Source organism: Phyllosticta citriasiana, assembly GCF_038021145.1.
Source record: "Phyllosticta citriasiana strain CBS 120426 chromosome Unknown IWZ02scaffold_4, whole genome shotgun sequence".
In the NCBI taxonomy this organism is placed as follows: Eukaryota; Fungi; Ascomycota; class Dothideomycetes; order Botryosphaeriales; family Phyllostictaceae; genus Phyllosticta; species Phyllosticta citriasiana.
This window is the reverse complement of record NW_027117281.1, coordinates 719582-738566: the sequence shown is the minus strand read 5'-3', so window position 1 is coordinate 738566 and position 18985 is coordinate 719582. Positions and strand designations below refer to the sequence as shown.

The 18985-nt window shown below is 55.8% G+C and overlaps 4 protein-coding genes across 4 annotated transcripts; all 4 read right to left on the bottom strand.

Moving 5' to 3' along the window:
- Positions 1 to 1506: 1506 nt before the first annotated feature.
- On the bottom strand, positions 1507 to 3964 carry IWZ02DRAFT_497851 (uncharacterized protein). The gene is made up of 3 exons (XM_066770196.1): positions 3246 to 3964; positions 3100 to 3184; positions 1507 to 3053 (listed from the first exon to the last, which is right to left on the bottom strand). The coding sequence occupies exons 1-3, from the start codon at positions 3496 to 3498 to the stop codon at positions 1736 to 1738; spliced, it is 1656 nt and encodes a 551-aa protein (XP_066624469.1). The 5' UTR covers positions 3499 to 3964; the 3' UTR covers positions 1507 to 1735.
- Positions 3965 to 8060: 4096 nt separating this feature from the next.
- IWZ02DRAFT_488906 (armadillo-type protein) lies at positions 8061 to 11206 on the bottom strand (the record flags this gene model as incomplete). Its single annotated transcript, XM_066769514.1, has 9 exons — positions 8061 to 8086; positions 8168 to 8325; positions 8409 to 8761; positions 8810 to 9142; positions 9193 to 9409; positions 9457 to 10085; positions 10164 to 10967; positions 11048 to 11106; positions 11167 to 11206. 9 exons carry the CDS (start codon positions 11204 to 11206, stop codon positions 8061 to 8063), a joined length of 2619 nt encoding a protein of 872 aa, XP_066624468.1.
- A 740-nt stretch (positions 11207 to 11946) lies between these two features.
- Positions 11947 to 14102, bottom strand: IWZ02DRAFT_203966 (protein phosphatase-like protein 2c). The gene has a single exon (XM_066762610.1). The coding sequence runs from the start codon at positions 13784 to 13786 to the stop codon at positions 11987 to 11989; it is 1800 nt and encodes a 599-aa protein (XP_066624467.1). The 5' UTR covers positions 13787 to 14102; the 3' UTR covers positions 11947 to 11986.
- A 1859-nt stretch (positions 14103 to 15961) lies between these two features.
- On the bottom strand, positions 15962 to 17172 carry IWZ02DRAFT_446363 (uncharacterized protein). The gene has a single exon (XM_066767224.1). It carries the CDS (start codon positions 17097 to 17099, stop codon positions 15969 to 15971), a length of 1131 nt encoding a protein of 376 aa, XP_066624466.1. The 5' UTR covers positions 17100 to 17172; the 3' UTR covers positions 15962 to 15968.
- Between the last annotated feature and the right edge of the window lie 1813 nt (positions 17173 to 18985).

The window sequence follows — 18985 nt, the reverse complement described above, 5'->3', positions numbered from 1 at the left end:
GGGAGTCGAGGAGTTGGATGGCTTTCTGGTTACCGTTCTCAAGCCTCCTGTAATAACTCCGATGTCTTGACTCCAGCGGGATCCAGTGACGACGGCTGGAGCATAGCGACTGGAATTGTGTTGCTGTGATGGAGCTCCGACGAGGGAGGACGAACTGTTGTAGTGCGGGGATGGTGTCATGACGGTCTGACTGCAATTGCACTTCTGCGTCACAGTCTTTACCAAGAAAATTGAACTGTTGTGCTGTATAAACGAAGTCCCGACCAGATCGTGGCGAGTGGCATTGTACTGCCGCGATAGAGTTTTGATCGTGGAAAAGCAACTGTTGTATTGAAAAGATGGAATCCCGACCGGAATACTCGTGGAAAATGAATCGTCGTATTGCAAAGACGATGTGCCGACCGGGACATAGTGAGTGGAATTGTATTGCCGCGAGTGGGTTCCGACCAGAAATGAACTACTGTATCGCAGAGATGGAGTTCCGAATGAGAAATACTGAGTGAAGTCATGTTGCTGCCGCGGAGTTCTGGCTAGGGCCGAGGTGCTGTTGTATGCCAGAGAGAGAGTCCCGATCGGAGTGTACCGTCTGTTGTGACCGAAAGACGAACTGTCAAGTGGTACATATTGATCGTCGTCCCCAACGAGGGAGATCGATTGTTGTCCTTGGCTGGTTGGAAGAGTTCTCGCAGGTATTGAACTAACGCCTGATAAGAAGAGGACTGTGGCCGTGACGAACAGGACAGCTCGCATCGTTGGACATCAGATCTTGGGAAAAAAGATGCAGAGGATTGTTGGGTGGGAAGCCACGACTCGAAAAGATGGCCAAGTCAACTTATGACGGCAAGAAGGAGAAAATTAGAATGGAAGAGAGGGGCTTTGGAGGTTGCGAAAAGGCCTGTCGATGTTGACATGGTTACAATCATGTATGTCGAACAACCATGGATTCGCCCCCAGAACTTTCATGTGGAAACAAACTGAGCAATGGATACGAATTCATCACGTGCTCACGGGGAATACAGGACGGGAAGGAGGGAACGAACGGCGGAAGACAACTAGGAAGGACGTTTAGCTGAGACATTTTGTTGCCTGGCAAAATCAGTGGTTGAAGTCCATCCCGCAAACAGGTAAAACACCGATATTGCTGTGCTGTTCTCTCGTGAATCCAATATTTTGCACATGGTTCTTTATTGCTGTGGTCCGCCCGGGCGGTTGGAGTCAGAGTTTGGTGTTTGGTTCCGCTGCAGGCGCCTGCCCGGAATCAAGGATGCCTTAGGTTAGTACCAGAACCACCAACCCCACGCAGCACATGGGGAATACTGAAGGCGAGGAGTCGAGCTACTGTAAAACTCCCAAAAGCCGTTGAAAACCCGTGTTTGGAAGTCCGAAGTTAGGATCCAGTCACCCACTGCCCCTATCCTTTTCAACTTCCAGTCTAACGCCTTCTTCAAACAGCATCCCGATGTCACTCTTTCAAGCATCACCATGGCGACAACGACGGGCAAGAGATGAATTCATGAAAACGTAAATTACCATTGATGTCTACTCAAGGAGTGTATTAGATTTACCAGGGAGAGGCGCCACATTAACACCATGTTGATATCCTTTTGAATGACCGATTACCAGGAAATCTAGCCGATCCAGTCGCCTGGCGAAAACAGCCTTGTTGATGAATAACTTGCCCCCCTTCTCTCCATTAATTCGACCCATTAGTCCCGCCGTCCTCGTCAATGGCAGCTCACTGGTCACATCCATCCTCGCCACGCTTGCACTTGTCCTTCTTGTTGTCTTTCTTCTTATCCTTCTCGCCCTTGGGCTTGTTACCTCCTCCCTCTTGCGTCAACCTGGTCCTGAAAAGGTTGTCGTTATAGTTGTTCTTGTTGCCCTGATCGTACTTCAGATACTTGTTCTGATATTCCGTGGGGGTCTTTTGCTCCTGGTAGCTGGTCTCCTTGTTGTACTCGAGCTGCAAGCTCAACTTATAGCTCTCCTTCGCTTCGAAGTAGGCTTGCTTCTCGAATTCGGTAAAGCCGCGCACCTTCTCGTCCTCTGCTTCCTGTGAGCACGGGATATATGAACACTTCTTGCCGCACACGTTGCCGCCGTTCATCTTCTTCTCAATCTCCTCCTTCGAGTATCCGCCGGCATATCCGCCGGTGTAACCGCCACCGCCGCCGCCAGTAGTCTTCGTCTCCTCCTCCTCCTTCTTCTTCTTCTCCTCCTCCTTCTTCTTCTTCTCCTCCTCCTCCTCCTTCTTCCTCTCCTCCTCCTCCTCCTCCTTCTTCTCCTCCTCCTCCTCCTCCTTCTTCCTCTCCTCCTCCTCCTTCTTCTTCCTCTCCTCCTCTTCTTTCTTCCTCTCCTCCTCCTCCTCCTCCTTTCCTGCCTCAGTGCTCTTCGTAGAGGTCGTGTAGCCGTAGCCGCCGCCGACTGCGCCCCCCTTCTTCTTCTCTTCTTCGTTGTTAATGCTGGAAGTCGAGTAGCCGTAGCCGCCGCCGACTGCGCCCCCCTTCTTCTTCTCTTCTTCGTTGTTAATACTGGAAGTCGAGTAGCCGTAGCCGCCGCCGCCGCCGCTGGTGCTCTTCTCCTTCTCTTCCTCGTTGTTTTTGGAGGTGTAAGAGTAGCCTCCTGAGATCTTGCCCGTCTTCTTCAACTGCTCAGCTTGCTCCTTGCCGAAGCTGCCGCCGTACTGCTGCAGCGTAGACGAGGGAGTATTGCCTTGCACAGTCTGGCCGCAAGGACTTGGCTGCAGCACGTAGGCCTGGCTGATGGCTCCAGTCAACTGGTCAATGTCGACGTAGCCAACTGCGTCTTGGGCAGCAGGTCCACGGGTTACGTGCAGCACGAGATCAATCAGCATGAGGACGTCGCCGCCTGTCGAGCATTGCGAGGCGAAGACCTCGACCAGGTTGTGCTCATACACTGCCTTGGTGTCTATCGGACCGTTGAACAACCAGGGGATGTTGGAACCTGAACCGCTGCCAGCAAATGACACGCTGCTGTGTGCCAAAGCTGTCATGCCTTCGCATTCCAGGAAAACTGAACCGTAGAAATCACCTCTATTCACGATTAGCACTGGGAAGAAAGGGAATCTTGGAAACATACTGGAGAAGGTTTAATTGGATCTGAGATTCGGTCTTGAAGCCGACCTCAATGTGACAACTGGCGTCATCACTTGGCTGGCCATCCTCTAGAAATTCTCTTAGCGTCGTTCTTATCCGAGTGTCAAACGCCGATATTATTACACTTACGCAGAATTGCTTTCAAGTCGGAGATGGATACGTTGAATGAAGACGTCTCAGGGCAAAATTGTCCCTGCAAGGTGCCCTGCGGACATCCATCGCCATAGTAGGTAAGGCTGGAGATGGTGAGCCCGGAGGCAGTTGGAATGCCAGCGCCCAGATCAGGAGATGTAGATTGCGGCTTTGCAATGGGCTTGGCGACAGCAGCACCGGCGGCCAGAAGGGCTGTAAAGACCCGAGTTGTAGATGTGGAAAATGACATGGCGAAAAATTGGAGAAGAATCCCTTGATACTGTTGCTGAAAAGGGAATCTTGACGGAATAAATACTCAGAGCTCGGCGGTGACATCTTTTCCCCCTCAATAAAAGCAATCTAGTGACGCCCAAAGTCGCTGCAAGATGGCTCTACGGCCACCATACGGTCGTGCCGTCACGATTCATGCCAGACGAGCCGCTGGCCAGAAGCTTGCTTGTAGAGAAGCATGTCGTCCGTATTCTGCTTTCGGTGCCATGGCGATGGATTGAGTCGAAAGGCCCCGGTCCACTCCGCACTGCTCCGGACCAATTCCTGCTCGAAAAACAGCGGAGTGCGCCACTCGGTTGGCTTAGTCTGAGATGTCAAGCCTAGCGGCACGCGGTTTTAGGCTTTGCATAGCAAAAAACCATCTAGTCAACAAGGTCGTATGGGCCTAGAAATGGACCGTTCGTGTGGGATAGCTTGGCGTTGTGGTTGTTTGTGTTCAAGGTTTGCGACAGGCTGTTCCTGGAACTAAAAAAAGTAGTCCGGGTGCTGGCTGCATGGTCAAGGGTAGAGGCGCGACCCATCCCGCCCTCTCCCGAACAACTCCTCTGCTCCATGCGGGTTTACAGTACCTGCGGACAGCAGTCGAGGCAGTCGCCGAAAACTTCCGTCTATTCGATTCTGGCTGCATCACGTTTCCATGGCACTGTCAATTGATCTGCGCCTTGGCTGCTGTCAAATTCCTCAGCGCCATACCGCCACCGCTTCCAAAGTTACTTGAGGCACTTTGTCACTTCAACGCACCTGGCTCAACAAAGCCCAAAAATCTTGAACTGCAGCTCAACTATGTGCCTCACAAGCAGAATATTCTGCATTGCCACACAGAAATAGAAATCGGCGACGCCCCGCAGTTCGGCCGGCCGAGTTGAGTTTGCCAGGTTCCCAGATCGGATTACGCTTCGGACCACTGAGGCAACAACAACACAGCACAGCAGCAGCAGCAGCACGCAACCGCGCGAAAAAGTTTTGGATCGAATGACCTGCAGGGCCAATAGTCTGAAGCCATGGGAAGAACCCCCAATTCAGGCTAGTTGGGTCGATCCGAAGTCGCCAAGAGTGACGTCCGGCCAGCTTCATCCATACTTTATCCAAACGGGTCGGAAGTCTAAAATGCCTGTGCTAAGAAAATCAACATCGCGAGGAAGAGGTCACCAGCGAAATCGTGCGCCGGTCTTTATGCTCTCCGTTTCTGAACACGAGATATTGCCCCCACCCCGGCTGGATGTCGGTACGAGTGTGGTGCGGGAGCTTGTTTGATGGCGGACAAAACGTGTGTCGTCTTTCTCGGACGGGCAGATGTATACGAACCCAATGACGGATGTTGTCTTTGAGCCGCACACCTTCGACCCTGTGGCTGCATTGGGCTGAGAAGGTCGACTTATTGCAAAAAATTCTGATTCAGAGTTCGTTCGACGTTGACACCCTGAATCTGCACTGATCACCTCCGGTTAGAGCTGGATTGGGGGTCCAGGAGGAGCCCTTTGGCACCAAACAGCAATAGTAGCTCTTTACTCAAAACCACTCCGACTGAGCAGTTCACGACGCTTCGTCCGGGCCGTCCTGCCCTTGAATCAATCGGTGCCCGACTCCGAGTGAAACCCCACCTGATCGTCTGTCTGCTCAGCAATAACCTTCTTTCGCACATATCAGGCGGACTGCCCCCCCACCCCCTCCCCCCCCTTCCCTCTTCTTTCCTCCCGGTCTGTTGCCTCAGACACAAAAACCGGTCTACCGTACCGCAGCAGCAGTCTTTTGCCACGAGCAGCACGACTCACTGACCTTTTTCCAGCTCGTCCCCACCCCTGTCGCTGTCTGGATCCATCATCCCGTACCTGACGGCCTTGCATACACGCGCCCGTCTGCACGTACAGCTCCGCTCCCCCGATCATATTTCCAGTCGTGTTCCAAAGCGAGCAGGCAAGCGCGCAGACAAGCAAAAGAGCCAAGACGGCGCGACGAGAATGCAAAGTGAGGCATTCAGCACGTCGCCAACGTGTCGGTAGTGCAAAAATTTTCTCTTGCCGTATACGAAGCGAAAGTTTGGCTCTAAAAAAGATGCTTAGCGTGTGTAGTGGCGACGACTCGATTGCCGCGATGGCGGTAGCAGCACGGAGAAGGTTGAACTGCTTCCGTCCGCAACTACTGGGCGTCCTTGAGTCGAGCCCTCGAGGTAACTAGCAAACTGTTGTGCAATCAGTGAGCTTTGTAGAAACCCTGATCAAGTGTGGAGTGAGAGGCCTTCCTGTCAGCCACGTGTCTCTCGTGTGCTCGGCGTGTCCAACAACACGGCGGCGTCTTCACCGTCTTCCTGCATGCATAAGCATCGACTCTCTTTGATTTTGAACCTTTTACGTCCTCAATTGCTTCCCCCAGCCGATCGGTGATGTTCTTTTTCTCCCTTTGTCAGAACAAGAAGTGGCCCCACCGCCGACCCGCGGCTCCTCTGACGCCCCAGCACATGATGGCGCGCAGACGGCGATACAGTACGGGGCGATGCGCCAGTTTCAGATGGAGCAAGGCTCGAGACGCGGGAGGAGAGCAACCAAACTGTTTGCTTTTCTGTTTGTAGGCGGCTCTGACGTCGCGGACAACATACATACGGCGGGGGGACAAGCAAATCGACGAGGAAACTGTTGGTGTTTGGGTGGGAAAAGAGGAAAATGGATCCTCATGGGCCGAATGTCAGAATAGGAGATCAACACGACTGGTAGTGCTGGGCCTGTCCTGGCCTCGTGGATAAACATAGCGTACATGCATAGATGAATAGAGGTGCTGTCCATGCAACCGTCGTGCCAGCTAACTGTCGGCCAACGTCAAGTCATGGGTGACGGCAGAGCTCCATCCCCTCTCGCGGCAAGAGCAGAGCAGGGGACATGAGCATAATGGGGCTGGGACAAGACGTCCATCCTAACCCTGTTTTGCTTGGTAGCCAACCATCGTTGCTTGTTTCCAAATTTACGTTGACGGAGAGCTTTTTTGAAAGCCGCCTCGTAGTAGCAAAGGTAGGGCAGGCTAGCCAAAGCGAAAAAATGAAAAATAAGGAAACCGGCTCGGTGCCTCCCTCTCCCGTGCGCTGATCAATCAATAATGCCGTCGCTGTCGGCTGCTTCTCCCGAGCAGGATCTTGCCTGACTGACGCGAGAAGGGTTGCGCTGCTTCTTTGAGAACGCTGTTCTAGCCGCAACAAGCATTTACATGCTCCCCCTGGTTGACTGACGGCAGGCGGACGGGTACGGCGTACGATCCGGTATGGGCGTCGGTCTCAATAGGTGATGAAAATGCAGTGTTACAGCCGGAAGAGTCGTTTCCGACATGTGTTGTCTCCGAGTCGTTCACGTGGTCGAGATGCAAACCTCGTAAATCGGCATGTATGACATTCTTCGCGAACCTTTCTATCACCCGAAGGTGTGCCATTTCCCAAGCCACAGTACCCACCGAGAGTGGAATGAATTCAAAAGCGATCCGGTGTAGAGCGACATGAGCAAAAATTTGCCCGCCCAATGTTCTAGCAGGCGAGCTTGAGGGCAGAAAACTGGAGAGGGTGCGAAAGGGATTGGGGCAAAGTTGCGAGAGACGGGGGCCAAGTCGTCAAAAGACTACACCATTTCCTCCATCTTCATCTCTTTGCGGCCGTTGCGGATATGAAGCCATTGCTGGTATGACGAGAACGCCTGAAAAGCCTGCCTTGTCACGCTTCCTCGAGTCTTCTGGGACTAACAAGTGGACATGAGAGTGAAAACAAACCAATCTTCACAACATTTCGAGCGGGACAACACATGAGGCATAAGTCGTGAAGAGGAACGACGAGAGTGTGAATGTTTTGATGGGAGAAGGGGCGACTGAGCTACTAAATGTGACCGGTGCCAGGTTTCAAGAGGAGAATTAAACAGGGAAAATGCAAGCATAGGAGTGGGAATCATGATGTGAATTGAGTGCTCGCCAACGACAAAGACAGCGGAATGTAGGGGATGGGGAACAGAGGTTCCAACTCTTGATGAAAGAGTCGGGCTCCTCTTTACATGAACTCGGGGCATACATGACTTCTTGTGGTGAGGTGTATGTGGTGTTCATTAGGACGTGATGGAGTACTGGATTGGATTGTTGTATGATGTGTTCGGGGCGAGGGCTGGTATTGGTGTTTACCGGGGGTGGATTCGATGTCCGTTCGAAGAAGTCGCAGAGTCCGACAATCGAAATCGCTCGTCTCGTCTGCAACCATTGGCGAGCTCCGAGTGTGGCGCAGTTGACGTAGAGTCTAATGGACGGCTTGCTGCGGCCATCTGCCACGGAGGTTTTATTTTGGGAAGTGTTAACACACTTCCATTGCTTGTCCAATGGCTCACCGTGTTCGCATTCCAGCGCTGGTGTCGAAAGACAACTGCATGGATATCTTGAGGCCGCTGGACAATGCCGTCCTTGTGTCAACTCGCCGATTGTCGGTCGCGCATCGGGCAGCTGCAAGGGCGTTGTATCGGTGGGCACTCTCACTATGGAGAGCGCTCAAGTCTCTCTCAATGAGATCCCTCAAGCCAGCTGGCCAGCAGCACCGCCTGTAGAAACTCGTGTTAGTCAAGGCCAAATTTGACCGGTGCTTTGGGTTTGATTAATATCGTATTGGGTAGAGCACTTACCGATTTGGCGCTTGATTTGCTCACGCGCCCAGCGAGCGGTCTCAATAGTCCGGCTCGAAAAGTCACGGTTTGATCTGGTCTCCTTGGCCATAGCCATGATCCAGTCGGCGCGGAAAAGCTCGGCGAACTCGCCCTCTGGGAATGTGTCCGCAAGATCGCTTTCCAAAGTCAGTGAAATTGCCCCCAAGCAAAGAGAAGCCCCCAAGCAAAGAGAAGCCCCCAAGCAAAGAGAAAAACCTACCCAATCACGCCCATGGAAGAGCGCATCAGACCCTCAGTGCGGTTGGGGTCGGACTGCACCGTGTGCAACAATGAGAAAATAGCCTCAACGTAAGGGACCAGCAGGTTCTGCTTGCCGCCGGCCTTCATGGCGACAATAGCGCCATCCCACGCATCCATGATGCCCTCGCGAAGAGACACGACGTAGTCAAGCATCTCGAAAGAGGTCTCGGAAGTGAGGGTGACCTGGGCGGCCTGAACAAGGACCTGAGCGACCACGCTGAGGTACGTTTCAAAGGCTCCGTTGATGGCCTGTGCAATGTCGCCAAAGCATTGCAAGATGGCTGGCTTGAACTGGTTGCCAAGGGTGGGGCTCTGTTCAAGGTCAGTACCGTCTTTGCCAGGGACAAATGGCAAACTTACGCGCAGGTTGTTCAAAAGGTAGTTCATGAAGGCGTCGCAGTAGGGTTGCACCTTCTCATTCAGAGCGCGAGTAATGTCGCTGACAAGGCCAATGGCCATGGAACAGATGGCCGGCTCCTCTTGGTTGCCAAGGGCATTGTACAGGTAAGGTGCAAACGCTTCCATGTACTTGATGAAATCCTCTTCCAGAGCGTTGGCGAGAGATCCGATCGCGGCGAGTACGGCGTCAGGGACGCTCGACTTGTTTCCAGCGGACTGGAGCAGCGACAGCAGAACCTGCATGATACGGTCGGCCTGAGGCTTGATCTCCGTCTCGAGCCTTTGCACAATGGCCTTGACAAGACGTTAGTTACTCATCACGTGGTGCAGCCGATTTTGCTTACCATAACAACGCTGACCAAGCTTGTTTGCATCTCCTCCAAAGTCATCTTGTCCTCGACGCTTACGACTTGCTGTTGGAGCGGAACAGTCTTCTCAAGGCGCTCGAGAATTACAAGGGACAGGTGGCCAACCATGTTGAGACTGTCGTTGGCAGAGTTCATGGTGAAGGAGTTGAGGACCTCGTAAGCTGCGGTACGCAGCTGGTTGTCGGCATCGGCACTGTGACACATTAGAAATCGCCGCACATGATTTTTGGCAAAACATACCGCTCGGTGACTTGGAGCAAATGCGTGACACTAGCCTGGAAGTGAGCCGAGAGCGGGTTGCTTTGGCAGCCAGGTTGGCCAGCGAAGCGGTCTGCCAGATTCATCAAAGCCCAGCAGCAAGAAGATGCCATCTTGGGGTGGCTCGCAAGGCCGGCAAAAAGCGATGAGATGAGGGGCTGCAGGTGCGTCGAGGGGTCGATGGACTCGGAGCACGTCTCGCAAATACGGCCAAGAGCGTAGGCGGTCGAGTCTCTTACGTGGATCTCGGGGTCTTCCATCATACCAACGAGGACAGGGAGAGCCTGCTTGACCAAGGGGTCAAGCATCTTCTCCTCAGGGCCCTCCATGATGGCGCCAAAGGCAGAGACAGCAGCATCACGGAAGTGCCAGTCCTCGGCGCGAAGGTTCTTCTCAACAAAGGCGAGCACGGGGGGAACAACGGCGCTGCCAACGCACTGGGCCCACAATTGCAAGCACTGGTACGCGGCGCGCGAGACGTTGTATTCGTTGTCGTCGGCATCTTCGTCCTGCTTGGTTAGCAGCTCGAGAAGAACGGGAACGACTTCCTGGGTAGCGACTCGGGCAAAGTTGAAGTATTCGCGCAGCTCCGTGGATCCTTCGGCGTTGGCCTGGCGAAACGTCAGCCTGTCAAATGCATCTGGTCCCATTGTCCACCTGACAATGGGATCAACTAAGTTGCTCAGTACCTGCTGGTTGTCGTCCTCTATCGAGATTTCCTCTTCGCAAACTGTGCACCAGAACTCAATCGCGAGCTTGGCTACATCCTCTTCTTCGCTCTTCATGCCCTGGATGGTCAGGCCAAAGAGGGCCTTTTCCATGTAGAAGCTCATCTTGTCATAGTAAAGACCCATGACCCTGTTCAGGCAGCCATAGGCGTTTTGCTGGATGCGGGAGTCCGAGTCCTGCGTGTCTTCGCAAATGACCTGCATGATGTAGTTGCGCTCGCCCTCATTGTCAAAGTTGGTGCGCACAAATTCTAGCGAGTCGCTGAGGGCGGAAATAGCCTTGTTGCGGACGTTTGGGTTGGGCTCCTCCTTGCGCGCGCCCTGGACGACGGCGGTCAAAATGGCATTGGAGTGATGCGCCAAGGCCTCTCGGAGCTCTCCATCGTCGGTGTTGCAAATGAAGCCGATGGCGGTCAACGAGGCTTCCTTTTGGTGGTCTGCGCCCTTGCCCACGTTCTCGACCAAGGTGGGCATCAGCTCCGGCCACATGTTTTGCGGGATTTCAATGGCGGCAATGGCAGCAATGAATTGCGCTGCCGAGTTTCCTGCACGGGCATCGGTCGAGGCAAGAGTTCCCAATGCGAGGTTCTTGACGTTTACTCTGACTTGCTCGGGCTGGCTCAGCCATCTTGCCTGAACTTCCCGTAACCTGGTATACTCGCGCGCGGTGAAGGAGTTTTTCAGGGCGAGGGCGGCGGCGGTTCGGATGTGAGGTTGCGCCTGCTCATTCGCGAGCTCTGTGGCGAGGGTTGAGAGGTAGCCCGACTTTGATAGTTCGAGTCAGCAAATTTCGCCTGGCATCTGCGGGGCGCCGTGCTCCCAACGGCAAGTTGGGGGGAACTCACGAAATCGGCCTCAGCGGCCTGGGTGAGCTGCTGCTCGGCGTTTGAACGGATGGCAGCATCTGAAAAGCAACGTCAGTGGGCGGAGTGCGGGCGCAGGGTTGGGATGGGCATATATATACCTGGAGACAAGGTCCCCTCAAGCACCTGGTTGACGTTCATGGTCGCGTGAGGAGCTAGTACCTGTATCTAGAGGCGGGGAACAAGGTGCAGCGGGAGAGAGGGAGCTGGCCAGAGGGCGCTGCAGTGGGGTGTTGAGTTTTGAGGCTCTGCGACAGCGGTTGCGTAGCTACTCGGCCAAGCGAGGAAGTAAGTTGACAAAACACGTGAAAGGAAGCCTGTGCTGGCTATTTTGACTGCTTGACAGGGCAGGCCGCGAGGTTTTTCCGACGGAATGGACAAACGGGTGGCGGGCGAGAGAGGTGTTGTGGTGAGGCCAGGTCGGCGGTGGAAACAAGGGAAGGCAGTGGAATGATTGCAGAGAGCAGCAGAGAGGCAGAGAAGGACAAGCAAGAGTGCGGTGCGGGTGCAGGTGTGCGTCGTCAGGTCGGGTTGGTGAGGGCAGGCAAGAACAGAGGGCCAGAGGGGCACGCCCGCCGACGGGACGCAGCCAATGGGAGCCCTCCAGACACGGCGCCCGGAGAATCAGGCGGCCCGACCCTCGCATTGCTTACACCAGACGTACTGTACAGAATGGGTACTTTACGGACGCCCGGACAACACCACCATGGAAAGACTTGCTGTTGGAGAGCCACGGCTTCGGCTGCCTGCATCACGGCTTGTCATGCTCCTGGCTACCCGACCACTGCACAGCCTACACTGTGTGCATTGCATGTATCCACCCACTACCTTGCTTTGTAGCCCTACCGCTTCCTGTTCCTGAATCCGCTCCGCCCCGCCCCGCACTCAACCACCCACCCAGTGCCCCTCAACTCCACCGCCTCACCTCCGACCTTTGCGTGGATCTTCTGCCTCCCTCTTCCTCCAGTCCCTCAACTCCTTTGTACCCAGGCTCCCCAGCCCGCCCTCGCTCCGTCGCTCCCAACCGCCCAGCCGCACCACCAACCCTGTCGCATTGTCCGCGTCGCGCGACGTCTCTGTCGCAAAGCTGACCAAGTCTCGCGACGCCTGCTCCGGCGTGCGCGCCTCCTTGACAATGTCGACAATCTCTTGGTCGCTCAGCGGCCCCGATACTCCGTCCGACACCATCACCATGAACGAGTACTCCGCCGGGCTCAATTCGATGCGCCGAATCTCGGGCTCGGCCGACACGCCCACTCTTTTGGAAGCCATGTCGCCAAATGCCCGCGTGTTGGCAAGTCCGGTGATGCGCTCCTCGCCAAACGAGTCGGTTACAAATGTCGCAGCATATCTTCGCAGTCGCTCTGCTTCAGAGGGCAACGAGGGATGGTGATTAGACGTCAATGGCACCGCGCGGCCAGTCGCTGTCTCGCACAGGAGGATGCGCGTGTCTCCCACATGCGCCGTGACTATAGTGCAGTGGGAGCTGGGGCCCCAATAGGGTGCAGGAGATGCCGTCGAAATCATTGCCAGGCTCGCCGTGCTGCCTCCCTTGAAGCGCTTTGGCCCGCCGATTTTCTTGTGGACGGCCGAAGGTCGATCCAGGATGTCCTGCTCATTGATGGCGCGGTCTGATGACACTGGGTCTTCCTCAGCCTTGTTGACTTGGGCTGATACAAAATCAAAGTCTGCCTTGAGGAACGACCAGGTAAGGACAGTCTCTACGCCCACTCCTTCACCGCCCGCTTGCCCCAGGCTGTGTCCTTTCCCGCCAGCCGATGTGGAGAAGAACTCTGGCTTGAAACGCTTGAAGTATCCGCCAACAAGCTGCTTCCACGAAATGATCAGACTTCGCTCGAGATCTTCAGCCTTTTGGATATTTCCCGACTGCGTCATCGAGTCGACACCGTCCAGCGGGGGCTCTCCGTCCTTGCTGGCGCTCGGCGGCTTCTCGCCGGCGCCTACGTCTGGAATTTTGGTGGGTTTGCTGTCCGAGGATTTGTCCGTTTTGACAGCGTCAAGACTTTCCTTTTTACTTTGTGATGTTTCGTATGACTGGACAGGTTGAGCATCATCCTGCTTGAGTGTCACGCCGTCTTTGTGCAAACTGCTCTTCAGCTCGAATTTCCTGGCGGCATCCTCTAGGTACTCGTGCAGCCGTTCGCGCAAAAAGTCGCTGCACTCGCTTCCGCCGTGGCCATCAAACACGGCAAAATAGAAGACCTGAGGATCTCCCGTCGCCTTGTCCGATGTGTTGCCTCCGGGCTTATCCTTGGTGCTCGTAGTCAAGGAGATGGGCTGCCTCTTTGCGAAGGCGGGTATTTCTATGGTGCCGGCTTGGAATGCATCTTCGTTGTAAGGTCTCGTGCCTCTCGATAAGGTTACGCCAAAATGGTGCTTTGCGCTCTTGAGGGGTATCCGCACGACTGCCATCTCCCGCTGCGTCCCCAGGAGCGCCATGGCCGCGGGAGACCTGTCGCTGTCGCTGACATTGTGAGGTATCGACTTGTCCCGAGGGAGCTTGTGGCCGGGACCGACGGACGAGCGCGAGTCTGGATGTAGGGAGGACGATGGAAGGTGAGTGACGAAGTAATCATGAAAGAGGCGTCGTTGGGGGCGAAGGATGACGGAGGAAGAAGCGGAGGAAAACGAGGTTATTGTTGAGCGGCGCCGGCCAGGAATGGTGGTGGCTCTAGGGATGCGGATTGGTTTCGTCCACATAGTTCGTCGAGGGCCGAGGGCTGCATGATGGCTAGAGCCAGGAGACCCAAAAGGGCGGGGTTATCGCATGCATTCAAGGCCGGCTGGCTCTATGAGATGTTGAGGGCTCAGGCGTTGAATCAAGAGCTGGGCAGGCTGGCGGGAATAGCACCTGGGCGGCTGAATGTCGGTCTCGCCGTCAAACCCACTTCGACCTTGGTAGGTACTCTGCCCCGCTTCCTCTCCCCGCGGTTTGCGCCAGCACCTACGACCTGTCACGCCATCTGACGTCCCTCAGCTCGAAACTGTGTCTGCCATCGTCATTGTCCGTTTGTCCACCTTGGAGGGTCGCCGCCGCAACGCCAGGCAAACACCACGACAATCCGAGGGCCATGTCGACCGTCGCTGGATCGTGGAGCGCCGCGCACACCTAAGCATCACGTCACGAAAATCTCAGCGCTGAGATTGGACCGCCAGGCCCACGACATCCCCGCCTCCTCCGACGGCACAGCAAAGGGGGGTCAAAAGGAACACAGCCTGACTCTGACTACAACAAACGAACATGTCTCGTGGCTACCGACGAGGGGTTCCCAGCATCAAGGGGAAACGCCAATGGCACCACTTCCCCAGTGGCCTGATGTTTGGCAACAAAAATGTCCAAACGAGTCCCGAAATCGGCTCCTCGCCAGGTTTTCGAGTCATCTTCCATCCCGCCTAACCTCTGCCTTTTGCCAGAGTCGGCAGATCTGTCATGGCAGCATGTTTTCACGGCACCCCTGAGCCTCACGAACCGCTCCCCGTTGCTTGCTAATCGTTCACCTTCTGCTTTCCCTTGTCAGATCACCCTTTTGGGTCATCAGAAGGCTACGTTTTTAACCGTAGCCTCTTTGGTCTCCTACAAACGGGTTCCGCCCCATCAGTCGGATCACCACGCCGCCCCCGCTCTCTGCCTGTACGGAGCTCAGACCTTTTGGAAACCACGTGAGCCTCCCCAGCTTTTCTTGCTCCACGTGCACATCGTGATTCTTCCTCTGCTCTCGTGAGAGCAGCGTGGTCAGTGGCATGTTCAAACTCTTGCCTCTCCTTAGCGTACCGTTGGCGATTGATACATATCCTGACCGTACGGCACAACGATGATGGCAAGCGAAGCTGGAATTCTTTGCAAATCTTATGTTGCGGCTTCAAACGATGATCTATCTTCCACCTAGATCCTGATCAATTCTAGTCTTGCCAGCTGTCGTGGGGAAAGAAGAGCTTTGGAAACATCATCACAAGATATCTCGATTGCTGGTTCAGGGGCTTGTTTGACATGGCCGTATGACCTCAAGGCGTTGGCATCCATTTGCAACTCAACATCCACTCGATAGAGATACATGGTAATGGACCAGCTTCGGCCTGTCGAGAGGCGCCTTAGCTCCAATTAAGGCAGCATCCATTTCTTGAATTCAACAGGGCGAGGGGAGAAAGCAAATCCTATGATGAACTCTTCAATAACGTCCTGAGTCACATCATAGCTAGAAACACGAAATTCAAAGCAGCAATACTTCATCTTCCTCATCTGCTTAACTATTCCATCTTTCCTTTGCCTTCGCCTTCGCATCTCTTGCTTGCTTGCTTGTTTGTTTCCACGCCTCCTCCACTCTCATCGGCTCTCCACTCCAGTTCAACCAAATACAACCATACAAATGCTTTCCCTACACATCCCACATCCATCGTCCTTTTCGTCGCTCTTGACTTCGGTCAAGTCAGAAATGAAAATTGTTCGTCCACCACATGTACACCGCGTTTTCACATCGTTTCCATACATGGCCCGTCCATTCCTTCCTTTTGTTTTCCCGCTCGCGTAAAGTAAATCCGAGTAAACGATGCAAAAGATCGTTTTGTTGCTTTCTTTCCCCCCTCACGCCGCCGCCGCCGCCGCCGCCGCCGCCGCCGCCGTCGTCCTCGCTCAGCCATCTAGGCGATGTAGTCGGGCGGACGGACGGACCGATAGCAAGGTGGAGAGCAGAAGAGAAAAGAAGGAGAGAGAAGGGAGGACAAGAATGAAAATTGCACACTTGAACATCCACGCCATACTCTTCCTCAACGCACCACCCACCCAACAGCATTCGACCCGACCACCCCGACCACCAGTGGCCAGACACATCACCACAACCGCAGCCGTCCCCCCCCCCCCCCCCCCCCCCCCCCCCCCCCCCCGTCTTTACGCAACACTCATCTCCCACTTCCGCCAAACCGCCTCCATCCCCGCCATCAAATCGCCCTCGCGCCCCAAATCCTTGACCGGCGGACTCAGCGAGCGGCGAAAAGGCGAGCTGGCCTCGCACTTCGTGCCGGGCGGGTCGAAATGGCCGTTTGTCGCGTCGACCGTGAAGGGGCACGAGGAGCCCGGGTCGAGGCGCGAGATGAAGGGCGCTGGCGCGGACTGCGGGGCGGGAGATGCGGTGTGTGACGATGAGTGTTGAGTGGTGGTGTTGGGAGGAGGATATGTCTGCGATAATTTGTGGGATGAGGGGTTAGGTGAGGCGGGGATGGGGCTGTGGGATTGGGATTGCGGGATGGGTGGGAGGAGGGAGAAGGAGGGTTGCGTTTTGGGAGGGGGGTTGGGGAATAGGGGTTGTTTGAGTGCGTGGTGGGTCGTCGATGTCGAGGGGATGGAGAGCGTCGAGGTCGAGGTGGTTGAGGGCGACGGCGCGTATTGGATACGCGAGAGCGAGTGCGACGGCGTGTGCGTGTAGGAGAAGGCCGACGACGTGTGTTGATGGTGGTGGTGGTGCTGCTGACGAGTCGGCGTCATCTTCTCCATCGTCGTCGTTGTTGCGGCTCTGGGCCTCGTACTTGCGACACCACCACACCCTCCTGCCGCGCTACCCCTTGTCTCCTCGTCATCCACATCGTCCACGTCCAATACGCCCACGGCCCGGCCTGCTCCGCCGACGCCTCGCACCGCTCCACCAGCAGCTACGGCCTTGCCGAAGCCCACGTCTTCTGGCCGCTTGCCTGGTGTGAACAACTCCGTGCCCAGGAGTAGCAATGCCGGCATCACTGCCGCCTGCACAGTGCGCGTACTACCCTCTCTCCTGACGCCGCCGACGCCTCTGTAGCTCTCGTCACTTGCGCGCCCACTGCTCGGACCTCGACCGCGAGTTTCACTGATAGACCGACGGCCACGACCGCGGCTGACAGAGCGGCTACCGGCCGTAGCTGGAGAAGACGACGTCGTATTATGACGCGCCGCGTTGTCCATGCTGGGACGACGCCAGCTGAACCCACTGCCAGATGAGCTTCCAGCATTGTTAGACGCCGGTCCTCCGTTGCCGCCTCGCTTGTTCATTTGGAACGAAGCCCGCGCCTCACGAGCGGCCAGCGACGAGAACGATGTCCGACGCGGCGGCTGCGTGGAGCCTGTGGGCGGCACGGTGGCGGCCTTGGGTGGTGCCGGCGGAGGCGGATGAGGCTTCGTAGACGTCGGCGTGACGGGCTGTGGTGCTGATTCCTTAGGCAACAGGAGTGCCGTTGAGGACTGAGAGTCGCGCGCGTTGGCGCGGATCGTAGACGCCGTGCCCGTGGTCGACATGGACGTGGCCGACATGGGAGTCTGTGGCAAAGGTGTTTGTGGCGTGGGCGTAGTCGCGGAACTCGTTGATGGCGTGGTGCCGGTTGTCACGGTACCAGCGCCGGTGGGTTGCGGCGGTTCCGCAAAGGGCACAGCATCTCCAGGGACAAGTGGACGCGGTCGAGATGGCGATGCTGGCGTGCTGGCGCGGCGGCGGCGAAGATGGAGTGGAAGCGGTGGCCACGGCTTATTGAGGTTGGATCCAACGTTCGGTGACGGGGGAGAAGTAAGCGTCGTTGTCGACGGCGTGGCACTCAATTGCGGGAAAGCCTCAATGTTGGACGTTGGCGAAGAGATTGGCGAGGGTTTCGACGATTCGGAGGGAGGCGATGGCTTCCTTGGGCTGGACTGTAGCGAAGTGGTCGAATCGGGCGAGGGTCGTGGTGTCGCACTGTTACTGCGTCCTCGTCTTCCCGCCGACCGCTCACGCCTCCTGTCGAGTTCGCACCCGTTTCCCACATCCTTCATCCTACCTTTGCCTCTACCGCTCGGACTTGGGCTGTATTCACCATACCCGTTGACAACGCTACTCGAAACCGCTCCAGTGACGATTCCCGGGTTTACGGTGCAAGATCCACCCACTGGCGACCCTGGGACCTGCCTGGTCGCGCGCAATCCATTACTCCATCCGCCAGGATTCCATCCATTACCACTAGTCCAGCCAGACGTCCATCCCCCAGTCAAGCTGCCCAATCGGCCAACCGATGCCGATGGAGAAGAAGTTCCGCCAGTCAATGAAAAGCCACGAGAGCGCAGGCGCCGACCGCCAGTGCTGGTCAGTGACGTGGTTGACGACGATGCCGCATTGATGCCAGTAGCTGAATACGGCACAGAAGGCATGAGCGTCCGGCCAGGGGTGATGGGGTCAACGTCAGGAACGATCGTGGTCCGGCCGGCAATATTAAGGGGCTCGGGTTGTAAAGTTTGCAGGGTGGGGTTGGCGTCAGGCTCAACAGTGTAATCTGTTGGACTAGTCATGACAGCGGCGGCTGCGGCGGCGGCGGCAGTCGAACTGTTCATATTCGTACTAATGGTGGAGGGTGTTGTCGCAGCAGTGTTAGCACTGCTACTGCGAGTGTGAGAGCGTGAGAAAACACTGGCGTGACCACGGCTGCTGGTGCTTGTTGAAGGCGTAATAGTGCCAGCAGTAGCTACCGCGGTTGGAGGAGCGTTTCGAGGACTGGAGAAGAAGCTTGGGCTTCGATTTACAGGGGAGGTTGCCCGGCGGTCATGACGAGGTGGCGAATTCGTGGACTTTGAGCCTGGGGATGAGGCGTTTTGGCTTGCAATGGCGTTGTATCCAGTCGACAGACTCCACCTCTTTCGATGGCCACTCTTAGGCTTGGCCTCAGGACTGGCCCGGAGATCTGACTTGGTCGGAGGTTCTGGCATCTCATCGCCCATCGCATCCTGGAGATCGTCTTGACGCTTCCTCTGAGAAGCCTTCTTGCTTTCGACCTCTCCCAAGCTCTTACTGGCAGACAAACGTTTCGATGATGGCTGCAAATCTCCCCTACTCGCTTTGGGTCCAAGTGACGTTCCCCATGAGGAGCGTGATGAATGTCTGCGCCCGGACCGGAATCCAAAGAGGCTCCGGCTGCGCG